General features: G+C 36.5%; 1 protein-coding gene across 2 annotated transcripts in view; it reads left to right on the top strand.

The window, feature by feature from the left end:
• The window catches only part of CHIC1 (cysteine rich hydrophobic domain 1), a 123,064-nt gene extending 107,837 nt beyond the window's left edge, over window positions 1-15,227 (top strand). The window contains exons 4-6 of one of the 2 annotated variants that reach the window (XM_007992090.3): window positions 7,413-7,469; window positions 7,742-7,801; window positions 9,042-15,227. In XM_007992090.3, coding sequence (XP_007990281.1) covers window positions 7,413-7,469; window positions 7,742-7,801; window positions 9,042-9,092 — 168 coding nt within the window. In that variant the 3' untranslated portion in view covers window positions 9,093-15,227. The remainder of the gene's footprint in view (window positions 1-7,412; window positions 7,470-7,741; window positions 7,802-9,041) is intronic. The other variant, XM_007992091.3, reaches the window with a different exon arrangement.
• Window positions 15,228-22,094: the final 6,867 nt, after the last annotated feature.

Here is a 22,094-nt window from a genome sequence, read left to right as displayed (position 1 = left end):
TCGTTTTCAAGGGTTCCATTGCGATCCGTTGCAGTTATTTCTCACATAGGGCACCAGCTGCTGGGTCTGACCGGCAGACCGTGGCAGAGCGACAGATGAAAAAATGTATGCAGACACAGGTTTTTTGCCTGGCTGCATGGCTAGGGGACTGGAGTGCCCACCAAGGAGGGCACCATAAAGAGTCCCAGCAGCCACAGTCCTGACAAGCCAGTGCTGCAGGCATTTATTTAGTACAGATTTAATGACAGAGGCTTTGAGTCAACACACTTGTGGGTAATTAACATGGCCGCCCCCCTGGAGAGAGCAGTCCTGCACACAAATGATTAAAGACCAGGTTCTGAGGCCTAAGTAAACTAACTTATCTAGATCAATTCCTTTACACTTCCTTTTTTTCTACGTTTTGCACTCAGGCACCACATAAGAGAATTTGGCTGCCTTCAGCCAAATTATCTTTCAAAGCTTTTGTAAAACCTCCCGGCCTTCCAAGAAGGTTTGTGTTTTTCCTATAATTTCTCCCACCCCCATGACCAATCTCCTACATCTGCCTTAATTTCATTATGTACACAAGGGTCATTTAGGAGCACATTGTTCAGTTTCGATGCAGTTGTTTGGTTGTATTGGGGAGTTTATTACATATTAACTTACACAATCACAAGGTCCCACAGTCTGTAAGCTGAGGAGGAAGGAGAGACAGTCCGAGTCCCAAACAGAAGAATTTGGAGTCCAATGTTCAAGGGTAGGAAGCATCCAGCATGGGAGAAAGATGTAGGCTGGGAGGCTAGGCCAGTCTCTCCTTTTCGCATTTTTCTGCCTGCTTTATATTTATTGGCAGGTGATTAGATTGTGCCCACCAGATTAAGGGTGAATCTGCCTTCCCCAGCCCACTGACTCAAATGTTAATTTCTTTTGGCAACACCATCACAGACACACCTAGGATCAATACTTTGTATCCTTCAGTCCAACCAAGTTGACACTCAGTAATAACCATCACAGTGGTTTTGAGGGAATTTCTTAATCTTGTGTTCTAATTTGATTGTCCTGTGCTCTGAAAGACTATTATGATTTCTGTTCTTTTGCATTTGCTGAGGAGTGTTTTACTTCCAATTATGCGATCAATTTTAGAGTAAGTACCATTTGGCGATGAGAAGAATGTATGTTCTGTTGTTTTGGAGTGGAAAGTTCTTAGATATCTATCAGGTCCACTTGATCCAGAGCTGAGTTTAAGTCCTGAATGTCTGTTAATCTTCTATCGCAATGATCTGTCTAATATTGTCAGTGGGGTGTTAAAGTCTTTCACTATTATTGCGTGGGAGTCTAAGCCTTTTGAAAGTCTCTAAAAACTTGCTTTATGAATCTGGGTGCTATTGTATTGGTTGCATATATATTTAGGTAGTTAACTCTTCTTGTTGAATTGAACCCTTTACCATTATGTAATGCCCTCTTTTGTCTTTTTTGATCTTTGTTGGTTTAAAGTTTGGTTTTTCAGAAACTAGGATTGCAACCCCTGCTTTTTTCTGCTTTTCAATTGTTTGGTAAATTTTCTTCCTTCCCTTTATTTGTAGCATATTTTTGTCTTTGCATGTAGGATGGGTCTTTTGAAGACAGCATACCAATATGTCTTTGTTCTTTATCCAGCTTGTCATTCTGTGTCTTTTAATTGGGGCATTTAGCCATTTACATTTAAGGTTAGTGTTGTTATGTATGGATTTGATTTTTTTCATCATGATGCTAACTGTTTATTTTGCAAACTTGTTTATGTGATTGCTTCATTGTGTCACTGGTCTGTGTACTTAAGTATGTTTTTGTAGTGACTGCTGACAGTTTTTCCTTTCCATATTTAGTGCTTCCTTCAGGAGTTCTTGCAGGGGAGGTCTGGTGGTAACAAATTCCCTCAGCATCTGCTTGTCTGAAAAGGATTTTATTTCTCTTTTGCTTATGAAGCTTAGTTTGGCTGGACATGAATTTGGGGGTTGGAAATTCTTTAAGAATGTTGACTGTTAGCCCCCGATTTCTTCTGGCTTGTAGGGTTTTTCACTGAGCGGTCTGCTTTTAGTCTCATGGGCTTCCCCTTGTATGTGACTTGGCCTTTCTCTCTGGCTACCCTTAACATTTTTTCTCTCATTTCGACCTTGGAGAATCTGATGATCATGCATTGGGGATGATCTCATGGAATATCTTACTGAGTTTCTCTGCATTTCTTGAATTTGAATGTTGGCCTGTCTAGCTAGTTTGGGGAAGTTCTCTTGGATGATATCCTCAAGTATGTTTTCCAATTTGGTTCCAATCTCCCAGTTTCTTTCAGGTACCCAAATCAGTCATAGATTCGGTCTCTTTATGTAATTCCATATTTCTCAGAGGTTTTGTTCATTTCTTTTCAGTCTTTTATCTGTATTGTCATCTTTCTGGCTTATTTCAGAAAGATAGTCTTCCAGCTCTGACATTCTTTCCTCTGTTTGGTCTACTTTGCCATTAATACTTGTGATTGTATTGTGAAGTTCTTGTAGTATGTTTTTCAGGTCTAATATATCAGTTATTTTTCTCTCTAAACTGGCTATTTTGGCTGTCAGCTCCTGTATTGTTTTATCATGATTCTTAGCTTCTTTGCATTGGGTTACAACATGCTCCTTTAGCTCAGCGAAGTTCATTATTACCCACCTTCTTAAGCCTACTTCTGTCATTTCAGCTATCTCAGCCTCAGCCTAGTTCTGAGCCCTTGGTGGAGAGGTGTTGTGGTCATTTGTAGGAACAGGGGCACTCTGGATTTTTGAGTTTTTAGCATTTTTTTGTTCTTTCTCATCTTTGTGGGCTTATCTACCTTTGATTTTGGAGGTTGCTGACCTTTGGATAGAGTTTTTGTATTTTTTTTTATTGTTGTTTTCTCTTTGTTTTTCTTCTGACAGTCTGGCCTCTGTTCCATAGGGCTGCTGCAGTTTGCTGAGGGTCTGCTCTGGTACCTTAGTTGCCTCAGTTTTTCTCATACCTGAAGGTATCACTAGTGAAGACTGCAAAACAGAAAAGATGGCAGTCAGCCTATTCCTCTGGAAGCTCCATTCCAGGGCAGTACTGACCTTTTGCCAGCCTGAACATGCCTGTAGGAGGTGACTGGAGACCCATTTGGTGGTGTCTCCCAGTCAGGAGGAATAAGATCAGGCACCCACTTAAAGAACCATTCTGGCTGCATTTTGGTAGAGCTTCTGTGCTGTGTTGGTTATCCCTTCAGCCCCTGATCAGTTTGGGCTTTTCATGGCCCACAGGCTGGACCAACTGATAAGCCCAAACAGCCAAGTTGGCAGCCTGCCTTGCCCCTCAGGCATTCCATCCCAGGGAACGGAGCGGGGAGGGGTGGCCAGAGGTTCCAACTGGGAGGACACACCTTAAGAGGAGGAGTGGATCAGGGTCCCACTTAAAGAAGCAGTCTGGTTGTGCCTCAACAGAACAGCTGTGTCATAGTGGGGAACCACGTCTGCCCCTGTGCGCTTGGACTCTCCAAAGCTAGCAGGCTGGAACAGCTGAGTGACCAACCAACCCAGGTGGTGGCCCTTCTCTCTCCCAGGCACTCCATCCCAGGGAGAGATCAGAGCTCTGCCCCTAATAGGTGCCAGCAGGCATGGCTGAAAGGTCCTGCTGGGAGGTTCTGCCCAGTGAGAAGGAATGGATCAGTGCCCTGCCTAAAGAAGCAGTTTGGCTACAATCTGGGAAAGCCACTATGTTGCACTACTCAGGGGACCTTTCCTCATCTGTATTGTTTGGACTCTAAGCCCACATGGTGGAACTGCTGAGTTGTCCAACCAATCCAGGTGGTGACCCTCCTCCTCCACCCCTGCCCATCCCCTGCCACACTATGTCTCAGAGAGAGATCAGAGCTCTATCCCTAGTAGGTGCCTGCAGGCGTGGCTGGAGGATCCGGCTGGGAGGTCCTGCCCAGTGTGGAAGAATGGATTTGGTCCCACTTAAAGAAGCAGTCTGGTGACGATCTGGCCAAGCCACTGTGCTGCATTGCTGGGGGACCCCTTTCTCCTCCAGACCATTTGGATTCTACAAAGCCCACGGGCTAGAACAGCTAAGTCGACCAAATAGCAGAGGTAGAACCTGTCCCTCTCCCTGTTGCCTGAGGCTGACTAGGATTCCAAGTCGTTATTATTTTGTGAGGTGAGGTGGAAATGGGGCCTGCAGAACATGCCTCTTGCTCCCTGGACTCTACCGCCTTCCTAGGCGTATATGCAGACCTCCTGTCTTGCCTGAGTTGCAGACACATTCATTGGGGATCTCCGGACCAGAGTATGCAAAGCTCTTGGGTCTCTGTGCATGCCGGAGTAGCTGCTCCCCTAGACTCCATACAGCTCTGTATCGGACCCAAGGCTCTGGTGGCATGGGCTCACAAGGAGATCTCCTGACCCATGGGTTGCAAAGATCCCTGAGAGAAGCAGGGTTTCCCAGGGTCACACAGTCACTCACTGCTTCCTAGGGCTGGAGGCAGGTTTCTCTTGGCTCCATGTCACTCCCAGGTGGGCCATTGCCCCACCCTGCTTTTGTTCTCTGTGTGTCGAGTTACTTCTCTAATCAGTCCTAACATGAGAACCTAGATATTTCAGTTGAAGGTGCTATATTCACTCACCCCTTTCATTCCTCTCCTTGAGAGTGGTGGACCACAGCTGCTTCTAATTGGCCATCTTGGCCCCTCTCCCTTTATTTGGCTTTTCTCTTTTTCCCTTGGTCTAGCTAATGGTTTATCTACTTTATCTTTTCAAGAACCAACTTTTTCTTTCATTTATCTTTCATATTTTTTAGTCTCTATTTTTTTTCTGCTTTGATCTATATTATTTTTTCCTTCTATGAATTTTAGTTTTGGTTGGTTCTTGCTTTTCTAGTTCCTTGAGGTACATCATTATATTCTTTTTTTCAAATCTACTGTTTTGATGTAGGTATTTATTGCTATAAATCTTTCTTAGTATTGCTTTTGCTGTATCTTATAGGTTTTGGTACGTTGCTTTTCCTTTTTATTTGTTTTTGGAAACTTTATTTTCTCCTTAATTTCTTTATTGACCTAGTGGTCTTTCAGGAGCACATTATTTAATTTCCATGTATTGGCACAGTTTCCAAATTTCTCTTGTTATTGATTTCTGGTTTTGTTCTATGGTGGTCTGAGAAGATACTTGATATGATTTTGATTTTCTTCCATTTGAGATAGTTTTTTACTTAACATGTTTTTTGTCATGGAAAATGTTCCATGTGCTGATGAGAAGAATGTATATCCTGCAATTGTTGGATGAAATGTTTTGTAAATGTCTATTAGGTCTGTTTGGTCTATAGTGCAGTTTAAGTCTGATGTTTGTTTTTTAATTCTCTGTTCAGATGATCTGTCTAGTCTCTCCTGGCCTGGAAGGTTTCTGCTGAGAAATCTCCTGTTAGTTGATGTGAATTCCCTTATATGTGACTTGCTGCATTTCTCTTGCTGTTTTTAGAATTCTGATTCTGACTTTAACAGTTTGACTATGATGTGCCTTGAAAATGACCTTTTCAGTTGAATCTCTTTTGGAGTCTTTGAGCTTTCTGTATTTGGATGTCTATATCTCTTCCAAGACTTGGGACGTTTTCAGTTATTGTTTCATTGAATATGTTTTTTATCCATCTCTTCTCTTCTAGAACTCCCACAAGTCAAAAATTTGTTTGCTTGATGGTGTCACAGAGGCTTTCTTTATTCTTTTTCCTTTTATCTTTTTTTTCCTGCCTAGGTTATTTCAAAAGACTTCTCTTCAAGTTCAGAAATTGTCTTTTGCTTGTCTATTGTTGAAGCTTTCTATTGTATTTTTAATTTCATTCATTGAATTCTTCAGTTCTAGAATTTCTGTTTTGTTCTTTTTAATGATATCTTTGTTGGGTTTCTCATCTAGATTATTAATTGCTTTCCTGAGTTGTAAATCTTGTTTATTTTGTTTTCTTATATATCAGTTTTCTTAAGATCATTTTTAATGCCTTTTCAGGCACTTCATAAATTTAATTTTCTTTGGAGTCTGTTGCTCGAAAATTATTGTGTCCTTTTGGAGGTTTTGTTTGTTTGTTTTCTTTATTGTTGTTGCTATTGTTGTTGTTTGTCCTTACATTGATATCCACATCTACTATAATTGCCACTTCATTCATTTGTGTGGAGTAGTTCCCATAGGGAAAGAGTTTTTCCTGTAGATGTATCTATAATGTTGGTTGGGTAAGGTGCTTTGGCTTTGGTTCTGCATGGGCAGCACAGTGTAGTCTCTTTTAATTACTTTGGCTGTAATCAGTTTCAGCAGTGTCTTTGAGTTCCTTAGTGGCTCAGGCTTCAGTTGATTGTGGAGGCTGTGGTAAGGCTTTGTTTGGGACAGCAGTGCCAAGTAGACTGGTCCTCAAACCCCCAGATAGTGCATGTGGGCACTGGCATTGGCTTGCCCTGAGTATGTCAGCCTTTGGACCATGGGTGGGCCATGCAGGTGTAAAAAGTGGTGGCAGCAGGCCCTGGGTGGGCCAGTCCTCAGGCCCTCATTCAGGGCATGCAGGTCCCAGTGGGCCAAGAAGTTTGCTCCTCAGTCTCCCAAACCAGATAGTCCCTGGGGCCCTGGGAGGAGCACGTAGGTCCTGGCGGTGTCTGCAGTGAGCCAGTGGGTGGGTCCATTAGTTCTCAGGTAGAGCACACTGGTATTGGCAATATCTATGATGAGCTAGGCAGGTGTCATCTTTTATTTTAATGTTTTGAAAAGTTTTTTTAACATTTTGTACTCCCTACAAAATATACAGATTCTAAATGAAGCAACTCAGTCTCTGTCCCCCTCTTTGCTACATTACTGCTTCTCTGATTTATATTTTTGTAAGTATAAGTTTTTCCACTGGCTGTTTTTAACATGTTCTTTTCAGTGGAAATTCTGATATATGTTGGCTTGCTTTATTCAGCCTGTAGACCTTGACTGAATGCTATATGACAGGTATTGTGCCAGGAGCTGTGGTAGGAAAACTTTCCATGAGAAATTAGATTAGCTTGGCATTAGATGATTATTTAAAGCAATCTTATGACAGTTGTGTGAAAATCTAGATTAAATTCGTAAATGAACTACTGTCTCAAGTTAGTATATTGTTTAGGTTTTCACAGTAGTCCAGTGAATGGCCTCACAACACAAAGAAATTCATACATATTTCATTTTAGAAAGCATATATAAAAATATGATTGATTGATTGATTGATTGATAGGTAGATAATCTTATAATAGTCATTCAAAATTTTACTCCTTTTTAGCACTTTCTGCCACTTATATTGCTTATTTCTCATTTCTAATAGAAAAACAAGGAGAAAGTAATGGAATATTACAAGTAGGCAGAAAAATATAGATGCACATAGTTTACGTAACTCTTCAGGTCATCTTGTAACAAAGTCTTGATCATTTTTCTTAGACCAGAAGATCAATTCAGAAGTTAATAGAATGGGAAAATAACAGATTATATCACAAGGTAAGAAATTTTAAGCAAATAAGTGCCCCATTCATGTATTTGCAGTATTAAATTGAAAAATAAATACAAAATGGGAATTTTTTAGGCCACAAAGGAATGGATTAGAGAACTAATACTCAATTTTTAATATATATTCTTTACAAGGTATTTTTAAGTGCTCTGTTTTGTATCCTGTACTTTTCCTGGATTGTTTTCAGTGATTTATTCAAATGTATAGGTTGTAATTAGTTTAAGTTAATATAAAAATTCTTAACAAGACTATACTTTCTTAGCTTGCTTTGCACTGGAAGTTGACTAAGAGGAAATGTGAAACTAGCAATATGATGGAGTATGTAAGTATGAGGTTGTTTTTAATTATTTTTTGATTCATTCTAAATGTACCATTTTCCTGTGTTTCTCATTTGTCAACTATTCCTTCTTTTTTTCTTCTCAGCCAGAACTTTTGTCCATTGAAATATAGAGGTTTTCTTCTATCTTCTTTAGATTTGTAGCCAACCTAAAATATCTTGAAAGCTAACAATCATTTAGATCTTAGAAAAGTTTCAGTTAGTATGCTAAAATGAAAACATTGTACAACCTTAATCATTTAACATAGGCACAAACCATAGCATGTGGTGGTGGGGAAAGCTGCTGTTGAACAAAATGTTTCTAAATGTAATCTTGTCAAAACTTGCATACAATAGGAGTTGACATCTGCATTCTGGATTCCTATTAATGGCTTTTTTTTTTTTGGCTGACATTTAACTTTTAGTGAAGAAACTGTAAGGTTCTAATTTTTGTTTTAACTGAAAGCTATACAATCTTAGTCATAAGACATAAATTCACATATAGCCAATGTGATCAATTTTGCATAATTAATATTGAAAAGAATATTAAATTTATCCAAACTTCCAAGATGTAGTATATATTTAATAATAAACATTCCATGTGTGTTTCATAAGTAAGGATTACTATCATATCTCTCTACACTTTGAATAATTTTGGGGAAAATGTGCATATGACCACAAGTCTTAAATTCATTATAGATAAAACATTCAAAAAATATCTGAGTTTTTTAAAATTATATTTCCAAACCTTTTGTAATTAATATGTTTTACTCAATCCATTTGGGCACATTATATTTTTCACAACTTGTGAACAATAGTAATCTCCAACTAATATCAGTTGCTTTAATTGAAAAATATATAGATCTAATATAAAGACATTTTTTAATCTGTGTAGCATTTTTTTAAATCTCTACTTTGCTAACAAAAAGATAGGGGTGTGGGGAAAAAACATAATATAATAGAGTTTGCTCCTCTGAACCTAGACAAATAGTTATTGTAAATCAGATAGTAAAATCTGTTAGCTACAATAAGTAGTTTTGTTTGCCAGCTTAATTTTTAAATTGCCAATCTAATTACAACTTGTGGTTTAAGTTCTTTACATAATTTTTCATGATTTTCACTTACTTTATATGGTGTAGAATTGAAATATTGTGCTATGAAAAATGATTATAGAGTTTCTGGGTTGTTTATAAGTTATATTAAATGAAAAATATTTTGTAAATATATTCTTGTTTTTATTTTACAGGTAATACTAATAGAATTCTTACCAAAATATCCCATATTCCGACCTGACTGAGGAGTTTTATCCAGTCACTTCTGTGTTACCTGTCATTTCCTACCCTTAGTGCCTTGTAGATTTGGAATGAAGATGGTCTTCTTTGCTGTGTTCAACTTATTCTTTATAATGGTAGAATATTCTTCTCACTCTTTTGTGTTGGTTTATGAAGAACATTTGCACATCTTTTTTGTCATTAAATGAGGCTTGTGTTTTGCACTCTCAATTTTAAATACACACACATGCGTGTGTGCATATACATATATAGATAGTTGCCATTAAAGATAAATCATCAGTGTTGGTGTTTAAAAAACAAAAACTTGTTCTGAGCATGCTGCCTTATAATTTTCATATTCATTGTTTCTAAACTCGCATCATTTTTCTAGGCTACTTGATGCTCTGTAATCCCTTACTGGACAAACTTAAATAAGCTTTTGGTAGCTTTTAGAAATGGTTTTACTCTGCTTTTAAAGGACATGCAATTAATGGCACTGGTTTTGTCCTGCACTTTGCTTTATCACTTATGTTAGTGGATAAAATACTTAAACTCCTAAAGACCTGTAAATATTGCCTCTTTGCATAATGTAAAATGTGGTATGCCATGGTTTACATAATGTAATATTACTCTTATTGTATTGCCAACAATTTTACGTAAATTTTAATATGAATGAAGTTTGCAAGCATCCCTTTGAATGTAGAGACTGCTAACATGCTGTTTTATGGCAAGGCCATAATGAGTATGTTAAGAATTTCAGGTGTAGGGCAAGGTTGCCCTTTGTAACAAGTGGATTAAAATTGAAATTATTATCTCAGATATTCTGTATTGCACCTGAAACCATGACCTTTATTTTTCCTTTTCATTTAATAATTTCCATTTTGTTCTCTACTCCTTCCCACAAAAAAATTACTTGACATGTGACACATTTCACAGTCTCACTATCCTGCATTTATTAGCCTTTTCTTCCTTTGAAAATACACACAATTATGACCTTTAAGGAGTATTTTGAGATTTCAGACATCTTCAGAAGGTATCTATACCCTCTTGAAAGCCGTTAATGCCTTTCTGCAGTTCTGATATTCTAGTTTGAGAAAGAGAGAACTAATTGAGAAGCTGTAGCTAAAGAGTATATAGCAGCTGATTCATAACTGAAAAAAATTATGTTCTGTTTTTGAAGATCTTTTATAAAACATTAATGAGGAAAGTCAAGTGTTTAGACAAAATTATTTTAGTTTATAAATTCAGCACATATGTAACATTTATTTGGTACATATGTCTCTATTTTTCTTCACAATTAAAATGATTGCTAGCACCACACAACTAGAATTTGAAAATTCAGTATAATGAAAGCTTTATATCACATTAATTCAACTGCAAATGTATGCCTGTTTGTAGGCATTATTTGTAACTCATAGTGCTAAAAATAAAAGTGTCTAGGGCTCAATAATATTTTGTCATCTTTTACTGCTTTTAGTAAACCTTTTAGGCAAGATTCATCTCAGTGAAGTGAATAATCATTTATTCATACAAGGTCAAGCCTTTTTAAGCCACTCTTAAAATGTATGCCTAATTTGAAATCCATAGTCCTTGACCAGTTTAAAAAAGAGAGAAAAAGAAGATACTATTTGATATGTGATTATAATTGTGTGCACAAACACTTTTCCACCTTCCTCTGTGCCCCATTACCTCTCTGCCACTCAGCCACCCCAAATCTCTAACCTTTAATAATGTGTATGCCTGCAAATATCATGTGTTTGCCTGCTGCAAAATTCAAGGTGTATTTTTATAGACAAGGTAGAGGCCTCTGAAAATGTATACCAAATGTCTTGTTTTATAGCTAAGGTCAGGGAAAAATTGTATCTGAGGTTTATGTTCCAGCTATTGTTATCAAATTTATGCTTCAAACTGTGATATTTTAATACCAAAATCGATTTTCAGCATAATACAAAATGTCTCATTATCACTGATAGGATAATTGCCTTTAAGTGTTAATCCTTAGAAGTCTTATTTTTTTTTTTCTGTAACCTTAGAATTTGATCATATGATAGTCCTAGGAACTTTTTCTGCCATGTATGAATCACACTTGGTGTTGCTCAAAGAACAGCAGGAAATGGTAAATTGTTTCCATGAAACAATTATTGAAAATGGGAATAGAGTGTATCTGGAAATAACACAGTATAATTCAAGTTACAGTAGCATTTGTCACAAAAACCATTTGTCAGCATGTGTAAACTTAATTTTAAAGCCTATTCTAATCACTCAAGTTTGTTATTTTATGGTTCGTTATGCTGGTTGACTCATCTTAGTTTCTCCAACTACCCAAAAAAATACCAATTTTTTTCCTCTCTTTTATGACTACTTTTTCAAACTGTTTTTCTTTGCAGGGGGCTGATTAGCAATTGAGAATTTTGTAATGTTTGCGGGGAGTGGTGCTTTGTTTTCAGTGAAATTGGTTGCAGTGAATGCTAAAATGACACAGCACACTGGTGATTAATTCCTCCCCCATGGAGCCTTTTTTCTGTTACGCTTAGGATAGAACATACTTGTAATTTTCCCTTAGGTTAGTAACATACTTTTGTGAAAGTTGTTTTTAGACTGAAGAAAGTAATTTTGAATTTCTTTGTTACATAATATTCCTTTATGAAACTTGTGATAGTTTCCAGAGCAAAACAACATGTATTTGCCAAAGTATATAAATCTCACAAGGCTTTGAGGTTACAAGCTAAGATTGTTTTTTTAAATTAATGTTCCAGTGTTTCTCATTTGGCCCAAGATTCTGGCTTAATAAATTTGACCAACTGCCTATTTTTAAGCTTGTCCTAAAAGCCAATAACATGTTTATTCCTAATAACTAATATGGACAAGTGTTATTTACAGATTTATTAACTCCATCCCAGATATATCTCCACTCTTTGTTCCCTCCTAACACTTATGCTAATTTAGGAAAGAGACCACTGTAGTAAAATTTTAGAAGAAGATGGAGAAGTGCCTTGTCTTTTTAGAACAAAGATAACACATTACGTGTAAGGAAGCATAAAAATGAATTGGTAGATTATTAGATTGGAAATCATCCTTTTCAACTAGGTTTAAGAATATTTTGCCGCTGTATTATCTTTTATTTATTATGTAAAGCCTCTTTCCTTCCTTTTCCCCAATCATGATATATTAGTGACAAAATGTTATAGAACCAGACTATTAGTCACTTAAAAAAACAGTATAATTCTAAACATGTAATTTAACATGTAATTTAATTTAGTTCTGGAAGGACAGTTGTCTTCGATTAAAGCCCCACCAAAACCCATTTAAGTATTTAATGTACATACTATTCATATTATGGCCTGTAAACACTAATATCTGAGCAATTAAACTCATCTACCATTTTGGTGAAATTTGAATAAGTTTAAAAATGTATAAGCCTTTGAACAAATGTATGAAAGCTTTAAAAGATCATTAGCATTTTTATTTTGTTTACAAATAAGCTTCCATTTAAAAAAAAATAAAACCTCACTACTTGAACGTTAAGCTCTCAAACAATATTGTATTAAAATGTACTATATTGACCTAGGAGGATATAGAAATTATGTTCACCTGATTAACTGGAGCAGTTTCACATAGTGGAAATACTTTTTTGCTAATTTGATTATAAGTGCTCAAATTTATTGAAATTAGATTCTCTTATGCCTATAAAAGTATACTTTAAAAATATTTTGCAACAACTGTCAAATTATTTGGGTTCCTTTAAATAGCAAACAGTTGGGAAATGTTCCACAAAAAATGCATAAGTTTTATTAATACCTGTTCATGTAGTATGTGGACTAAAACAATTGATATTTATCTGTATATATAAATGAATGATCTTATCTTGCCCCAAATTTTTCTTACCTGATTCTGAGCCAGCCTTTTTGCTTTGATGGCACCCCGTGAGTATGTTCCATTTTCTGTGGACTTTGTCAAATTCATACAATATGAGGAAATGATCTAATATTGTGGGCCCCAGGCAGTTCATCTTAATTGCATGTCTGTCTCTTCTTCTGTACAATTATGGGGTGGAACCTAGAGCTGTACAAAAAATTAGAGATCACTTAACATTCTGTGATTCAAAGAATTCTTAGGACATTTTTACTCTATAGAATCTCAGAATGATTACTCTCAGATCTACTCTTCTTGGTGGAAACTCTCACAGTGCCTTGCATGCAGTAAAAGTTTGATTTGCCAACTGGCTGCTGGCTGATGTGTGTTAATTATCACACAGACTCCAAGAACCTGATGCTTGCTAGACCTTAGTTCCCCGGTGATGCTAAGAGTAAATGTAGTTTTCCTAGGAACTGAGCACTGAGGTCTGTGTGCTTTGCCTGTGTAGAATCTGTCTATGCAGTTGGTATTCAGGCAAGAATTATAGCTGTAACAACAATGGAAATATTGGAGGACCCACTTTTGCATTTATGTAAAGATTTCGTATCCTATCCAACATTTACTTTAGTGTCTAATCAAATTCCATACCCTCAAAAAGATCTGTTGGAACAAATTGATAAAATTAAGTGGAAAGGAAAGTGGTATGGGTCTCAAATGCAAGTCACTTCTGGTTTAATTATTGGCTCTGCTGCTTAATTCCTCTGTACCTCACGTCCTCATTGTTGAAGTGGGGACAATAATCTGGACCTACCTCACAGGGGAATTGAGGATATTTTCATATATTAGTGTGCTTTGAAGTTGACTGAAAGATATACTGGATATCATAATTATATAATTTCTAAATAGATTTCTTTAAATCCATGCTGTGTTTTCTTTCTCAGTCAGGTCCTACAGAATGACTGTTGCAGTTGATCTATTGTTTTAATAGTAAATTTTGTTATTAATCGCCTATGTGTTAAAAGTGGGTAATTGTATTATGTTAATACATATTTAGGGAGGAAAAGCAGGTGGATATAAATCAGTGGTTCCCAACTTCAGCAGATGATAGCAGTGGAGGGTATCCTTGATCTTTTTGTAATATTTCTAAAAGTATATTAGAAATTATACATTTACCCATAATATTCCTGCTTCACAAGCCAATTAAGACATTGAATTTCCATGCATCTTGCCTATATTCTCTCAATTCTGTGTTATCACTGCTTGCTTATTAACAACTGATCAAAAGCTGTGAATGGCAGTATGTTTTTGATTAATAATAAAATAAGCCTATTATGTGCAACTTATTAAATACTTGGAAACATGGGAAAAAGAATAATGAAGGGATTCTTATGGTAAAAATGTTGGGAACCACTTTTGTAAAGGAACTAAGATTATTTGACCCTCTCCACAGATTGCTTACCTAGTCTCTAAATAATGAAATGCGTGTGTTTGCCTGTTTTGGCTGTATTAGGCTATATAACTCAAGGTGAAAATTTGCCTTCAGTTTTTTTTCTGTTTTAGAATATAACTGGCCTAGTTTATTTAGGTGTGTACATGTTGCTCATATATACACACACATAGAGGATTACAAATGTGGAAAATGTTATAATGTCATATTATAGCATTGGACTAAATATCAATTTCTGACTCTTAAAGTAGTTCTGTATATAAATTCAACATCATGAATCAAGGCAATAATTTCTTAAATGTTCTTTTATTTCTTTGTTTTTATCTGGACTTTTTTTTTCCATTTTTTCTAGTACGCAAATAGTGTAAAATTGTTTTAATGCCTGGACTTTGAAACAAGTAACAAGTGTTTGAAAGTATATAATCTACAAGCGAATTTGCCCTCCTTGGACTAACCACATACAAATATTAATCTGGCTGCAAGAACAGGATATCCAGGTAACTAGAGAGTGGGCATTGATAAAAATATCTGGTGGAGAAGCCTAGGATTTTGACTTTTTGTCAGAGGATTCCTGTTGGGACAGCTTTACCAGAAAAGAATAATAGTGGATATGGTCGTCCAAACTAAGAACTTTCATGCATCTTGCATTGTTACGTAGCCTGTGGAATGAATTCATTTTTTCTCCCTTAAGTCCAAGAATGACTTCCCTGGGAAAACTTAATCTATATACAGCTGTGCCAAAATGAAGGATACCTGCCTCTCTGAAACTTTCACTGCTGCTTCTGTCATTGTTCACTTGTCAGATAAAATTTTATTATCTCAGGATGCAAACTTAAAATAAAGTGTAAATCTATGTTAATGAATTGAATTCTGTGTTTTTTTGATGCATCTTCCTTTCTTCCCTTCCCTATGTGTCCATCATTATAAGGCAATTAATTGAGGCTTCCTTTTAAAAATTGCATTTTATATCTGGCCTTTTCCCACATATACTAGTGTTATGTTTAATCCTGTAAGTATTTTATGCTATAAAGACATGCCTCAGAGAAGTGTGAATTCAGTTCCAGACAACCAAAATAAGTCACACAAATTTTGGGGTTTCCCAGTGCATATAAAATTTGTGTTTACACTATAATGTAGTCTACTAAATATACAATAACATTATTTCTTTAAAAAAAGTACATACCGGCCGGGCGCGGTGGCTCAAGCCTGTAATCCCAGCACTTTGGGAGGCCGAGACGGGCGGATCACGAGGTCAGGAGATCGAGGCCATCCTGGCTAACACGGTGAAACCCCGTCTCTACTAAAAAATACAAAAAACGAGCGGGGCAAGGTGGCGGGCGCGTGTAGTCCCAGCTACTCAGGAGCCTGAGGCAGGAGAATGGCGTAAACCCGGGAGGCGGAGCTTGCAGTGAGCCGAGGTCCGGTCACTGCACTCCAGCCTGGGAAACAGAGCGAGACTCTGTCTCAAAAAAAGAAAAAGTACATACCTTAATTTAAAATATTGTATTGCTAAAAAATACTAGTGATCATCTGAGCCTTCCATGAGTCATAATATTTTTGTTGGTGGGGGGGTCTTGCTTCAATGTTGATGGCTGCTGACTGATGGGGCAGGTCATTGCTGAAGGTTAAGGGTGGCTTTTGCAATTTCCTAAACTAAGACAGTGAAGTTTGCCATATTGATTGATTCTTCCTTTCACAAAAGATTTCTCTGCAGCATGCAATACTGATTGATAGCATTTTACCCACAGAACTTTCAAAATTGGAGTCAGTCCCCTCAGACCTAGCTACTACTTTATCAACTAGGTGTATGTAATATTCTAAATCATTTGTTGTCATTTCAACAGTATTCACAGCATTTTCACCAGGAGTGTATTCCATCTCAAGAAACCACTTCTTTGCTAATCTATAAGATGAGCATCCATTCAAGCCTTATCATGAGATTGCAGCAATTCAGTCACATCTTCAGCTCCACTTCTAATCCTCTTGCTGTTTTTACCACACCCGCAGTTACTTCCTCCACTGAAGTGTTGAATCACTCAAAGTCATCCCTGAGGGGTTGAAATCAACTTCTTCCATACTCCTGTTAACATTGATATTTTGACCTTCCATGAATCACAGATGTTTTTAATGGCACCTAGAACAGTGAATCCCTTCCAATAGATTTCCAATTTACTTTGCCCAGAGATCGATCAGAGGAATCACTATCTGTGGCAGCTATACCCTTACAAAATGTATTTCTTAAAACTTGAAAGTTGAGTTACTTGTTGATCCATGGGTTGCCAAATCGATATTGTGTTAGCAGTCATGAAAACAACATTAATTTTCTTGTACATCGCCATCGGAGCTTGGGTGACTAAGTGCATCATCAATGAGCAGTAATATTTTAGAAGGAATCTTTTTTATTCTGAACAGTAGGTCTCAACAGTTGGCTTAAAATAGTAAGCCATGCTGTAAACAGACATTTGTTATTCTATTTGTAGGATACAGGCTGAGAAGATTTAGTGTAATTTTTAAAGGTCCTGGGATTTTTGGAATGATAAATGAGCATTGGCTTCATTAGCCCCTAACAAAAGAGTCAGCGTGTCCTTTGACGCTTTGAAGCCAGGCGTTGATTCCCCCTCTCTAGCTATGAAAGTCTTAGATGGTGTCTTCTTTCAATATAAGGCTGTTTTGCCTACATTGAAAATATGTTATTTAGTGTAGCCAACTTCATCCATGATCTTAGCTAACTCTTCTGGATAACTTGTTGCTTCACCTTGCACTTTTATAGAGAAAACTTCTTTCCTTCAACTTTATGAACGAATCTCTGCTAGCTTCAAACTTTTCTTCTGCTCCTTTCTCACCTCTCTCTGCCTTCATAGAATTGAAGAGAATTAGGGCCTAGCTCTGGATTAAGCTTTGGCTTGAGGGTGTGTTGTGGCTGGTTTGATCTTTGATCTTCTATCCAGATAACTAAAACTTTCTCCGTATCAGCAATAAAGCTGTTTTGCTTTCTTATCATTCATGTGTTCACTGGAATAGCACTTTGTATTTCCTTTAAGGCCTTTTTCTTTGCATTTACAATTTGCTAACTCGTGAAAGACGCCTGGCTTTCACTTTCTCTTGGCTTTTGACATGCCTTCCTTGCTAAAAATCATTTCAAGCTTTTGATTTAAAGTGGAAAACATGCACCTCTTTTTTTCACTTGAACACTGAGAGGTGATTGTAGGGTTATTAACTGGCCCAATTTCAATATTACTTTGTCTCAGGGAATAGGGAGGCCTAAGGAGGGAGAGAGCTGGAGAAACAGCACATCAGTGGGGTAGTCAAAACACAACATTTATTAAGTTTTCTATCTTACATGAGTGCAGTCCATGGTCCCCCAAAACAATTACAATAGTAACATCAAAGGTCATTGATCATAAACCACCATAACAGATTTTAATAATGAAAAAGTTTGAAGTATTTTAAGAATTACCAAAACGTGGCACAGAGACATGATGTGAGCACATGCTGTTCGAAAAAAATGGTGCCAATAGACTTACTCAATGCAGAGTTTCCACAAATCTTCAATTTGTAAAATCCACAGTAGCTTCAGAGCACACCAAAATAAAGCACAGTAACATGAGCTGTGCTTGTATATTGTGTTTGGAGACCTGTGTCGTTCCCAGCACTTGGCACTTGGCTAAGTAGGAAGTTATTTCTAAGTGACTTTGCATTTACCCTGCATAGCTACCTATAAACTGTAAAATTTAAGTATAAGTATAGTTCCACCTTACGGAGCATAAATTTTTAGTGCAAGGATGTGGAAATGTGAAGCTACTTGGCAAACGTTTTGACTCTTCATCAGATTGTATAAGAAATTCAAGTGTTAATATCTTCTACTTCAGTTGCTACTCAAGTTGATTTTATGCAATAATAGATTTTTTAAGGTTATGCCTAATTTTTACAAACTCAAAGTACAACATATACAAGACAAACATTAATATTTCCCATTATATTTGGTAATTTTACTGAATATTTCAAAAAGACTATAAATTTCAAAATGTTAAAGCAGAGATGACAACACACTTAAACCTATATAAAAGTTTCATAATGCTTTGTTTAAAATTTTTTTCAAAACTTTATTATATGGATGGGGCAAAAAAAGCATACTTTTATTGTTAACTTAGATGTGAAGTAGAATATGCTATGTGGGAAATAGTTTTACATTCAACTTTACTTTGAGGGCAGAAGCCACATGACATTACATGTATTATTAAAATACTTAATGCTTCATAAGATACTTCACTTACATAAATGTAGGAAATTCTCTGGAGGACAGTAGAATGCTCCAGTTATAATTACTAGGAATTTGAGTTAAAATCTTTGGTCACCTAGGTTACCTCTAGCAAAAACTTAGTACACTCAGTGAGCCTAATTTTGTCTGTCATACTCAAGGTAGGAGGTTGAGCTAGATCAAGGTTGTAAACTGAGCTGTATCCAGTCCTCAGACATGTCTTTTTGACCTACAGAATTTCTTTTGCACATCTTAACAGACTGAAAAGTCTTCATATAGAAATCCAGATTTCTGGCTTTCTTTGAATTTCACATATGGACAATAAGCTAGAGCTGAGTAACAGCCTGTCCCTTTTAGATGGCAAACTTATTTTCTGTTTTGCCATGGTCACCACTATTCCTTCTTGTCTTTCTGAAATCCAAGTTTTCTTATGATTCAGTTCAAAGGAAAGCAAAATATTTCTTGAACCCATGTTTCTTTCAAAATTGAAAAACTACAGACCATGATAGCTACATATATTCATTACAAAAATTGAGGGAGATGGAAATGGAGAGACTGCTGTGTGTGTATGTGTAAGGGAAGCATTTTTAAAATGACCTGCTTCATTCATTGTTATTTGGTGATTGTGAGCACTTGATTTCATGATCCCTGAGATCCCTTAGAGACAATCTCTAAAGTCTCATCTAATTCTGACATTTTATTTCCATGAAATGATTCTTAGAACATTGGGGTATTTGAAATCATTATGCCTTTGAAAGTGTGTGTATGATGATGAATGGATGCTGTTTATGAAACTCGCTAAGCTTCCAAATAGAATAGTGGCATCACAGACCCCTTTTAGTGAAACATAGCCACAAGCTGGCAAGACCAACACATTATTTTAGAACCATTTTTTTTACTTCGTGTCTTTTCAACAAAAGTTTGGTCAGCCACCCAAAGCAGCGTTGGCCTTGTTATCTCCCAAGAGTGATACTGCCCAAGGTGATATTAACATGGTTAAAAAAAAAAAAAAAAAAAAAAACTTAGGTGAGAATCTATAAAACCTGCCTTTTATTTTCTCACATGGATAAGACTACTGATTGGAATTTTTTTCTTACATTACATTGAACCAATTTGGCATTAATCTAAATGAAAATTTCTTATTTCAAAAATAGGCTTAACTCATTAAGTTTAGACACTGCAACCAGGACTAAATTAGGGGTTTTTTTCCCATAAGACCTGTATTAGGGTCTGATGAATGAGAAATATGGCTATTAACAGAATTTTTTCTTTATTATAAAAATATATTTTCTAATAGAAGCAATTGTGAAGAAGAAAATTAATATCTCTCATTAACCAAACCACCTACTACCATTTTAATGTTTTAAAATTGCACTGTATTATTTGTGTATATGCATATAGTACTTTTTACAATTTTTATTTTATGTTCCAGGATACATGTGCAGAACGTGCAGGTTTGTTACATAGGTAAATGTGTACCATGGTGGTTTGCTGCACCTGTCAACCCATCACCTAGGTATTAAACCCTGTATGCATTAGCTATTTATCCTGATGCTCTCCCTTCCTCCCCACCCTGACAGGCCCTGGTGTGTGTTGTTCCCCTCCCTGTGTCCATGCGTTCTCCTTGTTCAACTCCTACTTATGAATGAGAACAGGTGTTTGGTTTTCTGTTCCTGTGTTCGTTTGCTGGATGATGGCTTCCAGCTTCGTCCATGTCCCTGCAAAGGACGTGATCTCATTCCTTTATATGGCTGCATACTATTCTATGGTGTATATGTACTACATTTTTTTATCCAGCCTATCATTGATGGGCATTTGGGTTGGTTCCATGTCTTTGCTATTGTGAATAGTGCTGTAATAATCGTACATGTGCATGTATTTTTGTAATAGAATGATTTCTAGTCCTTTAATAGTAATAGTTCCTTCAATAGTAATGGGATTGCTGGGTCTATTCCTTTACTAGTAATAGTTCCTTTAATAGTAATGGGATTGCTGGGTCAAATGGTAGTTAACTATATTGTCTATTAAATATTGGTAGTTAACTATATATTAACTACCAGTAACTATATAATTGGCAGTTAATTATATTGTCTATTGAATACTGTTTTTACAGTTTAACATTTTCCAATATATCTATTCTTCAAAACTAAATTATGGTTATATAACAGCACAATGTATGAATATATAATAATTTCATTATTTCCCATTATTTGGTATTTAGTCTGTTTTCAGTATTCTGCTACAATGAATAATGACTTCATGAGCATCTTTATACAGAAATCTTTGCCTCAATCTGATAATTTCCTTCATATTGGTTTCTATAAATTGATTATTGGTTGAATGGGTATGAAGTCTGTATTGCAAAATTGATTTAGGAAAGGCATGGGAGATACATTCTGAAACTGGTCATGTGTTCTGCTGGATAGATGAGGAGAAATAAGAGCAGGAATTAACAGACACATTACTTAGAGCAGATAATTTGGTCTGGGTGCAGGCAAAAAAAAAAAAAAAATGTAGGGATAAAATGGCCATCGCCAGCAGCTAAGAGTAGAATAGAGGATTCTTGATCCTCCAATCAAGAGCACATGAAATACCATCAACCCTCAGCCCTGCAGAACTGTCACTATAAATCAATGAAAGAAATTATCAGCTCTTGAATTCTGATTTACAGAGCTCTGATAGCTGAATAGCATCAGCAAAAAAGAGAGAGAGAGAGAGAGAGAGAGAGAGAAAATGTGTCAGTCTGTAAATATCCCCCTCCCATCTTTCAGTAATCAGATGGGAAAACAAACTGCTTACTCCCCTCTCCCAAACATCAACCACAGACTTTAATGGCCATTTTCCCTCACTGCTTCCCTTGAAGATTTTTAAAATTTGACTTCACCTATTGAAGACTATGAACAAGCTCTCTCCTCACATATTACTTGCCATATTCTGGGCCCCTCTAGGATTATTTTACACTTCCCTTAACATGACTGCCTCTTTCCTGCTTTATCCATTCCTGAAGGTAGGCATGATTCAGGGAAAGGAGCACTGGATTTAGTATAACTGGCTTTATGCTTCTGGCCTGCCATTTCTTTCTCTAGAAAATTTTCAGAAAGTAAACTCTTTTAGCCTTGATTTCTTTTGTAAAATAGGAATAATCTGACCTTTTAAATAGAACTGTAATGATCACCTGCTGGTTCTTATGTTAGATATGTTGACCATTCAAAACTCTGCCAAGGTAGAGGTTAAGGGTTGTTTCTCAGTTCTTTTTAGTTAGGGGCATCCCTCAGCTTTTGGGTCATTCCTTATACACCCAACTTGTGCGTGGTTCCCTGTCATGTCTATGCAGCATGTGATCCCTACCTTCTGGAAGCTAACCCTCTAAGATAGCACAGTTCATTGATTCATTCTTTCATTTATTCAATCAACACTTTGTGAGCAGTTACTATGTACTAGGCACAGCATTAAGCATTATTCCCACAC

Source organism: Chlorocebus sabaeus, chromosome X (genome assembly GCF_047675955.1).
Source record: "Chlorocebus sabaeus isolate Y175 chromosome X, mChlSab1.0.hap1, whole genome shotgun sequence".
NCBI lineage: Eukaryota > Metazoa > Chordata > Mammalia > Primates > Cercopithecidae > Chlorocebus > Chlorocebus sabaeus.
The sequence above is the reverse complement of the archived record's forward strand: the minus strand, read 5'-3'. Positions and strand labels throughout refer to the sequence as shown.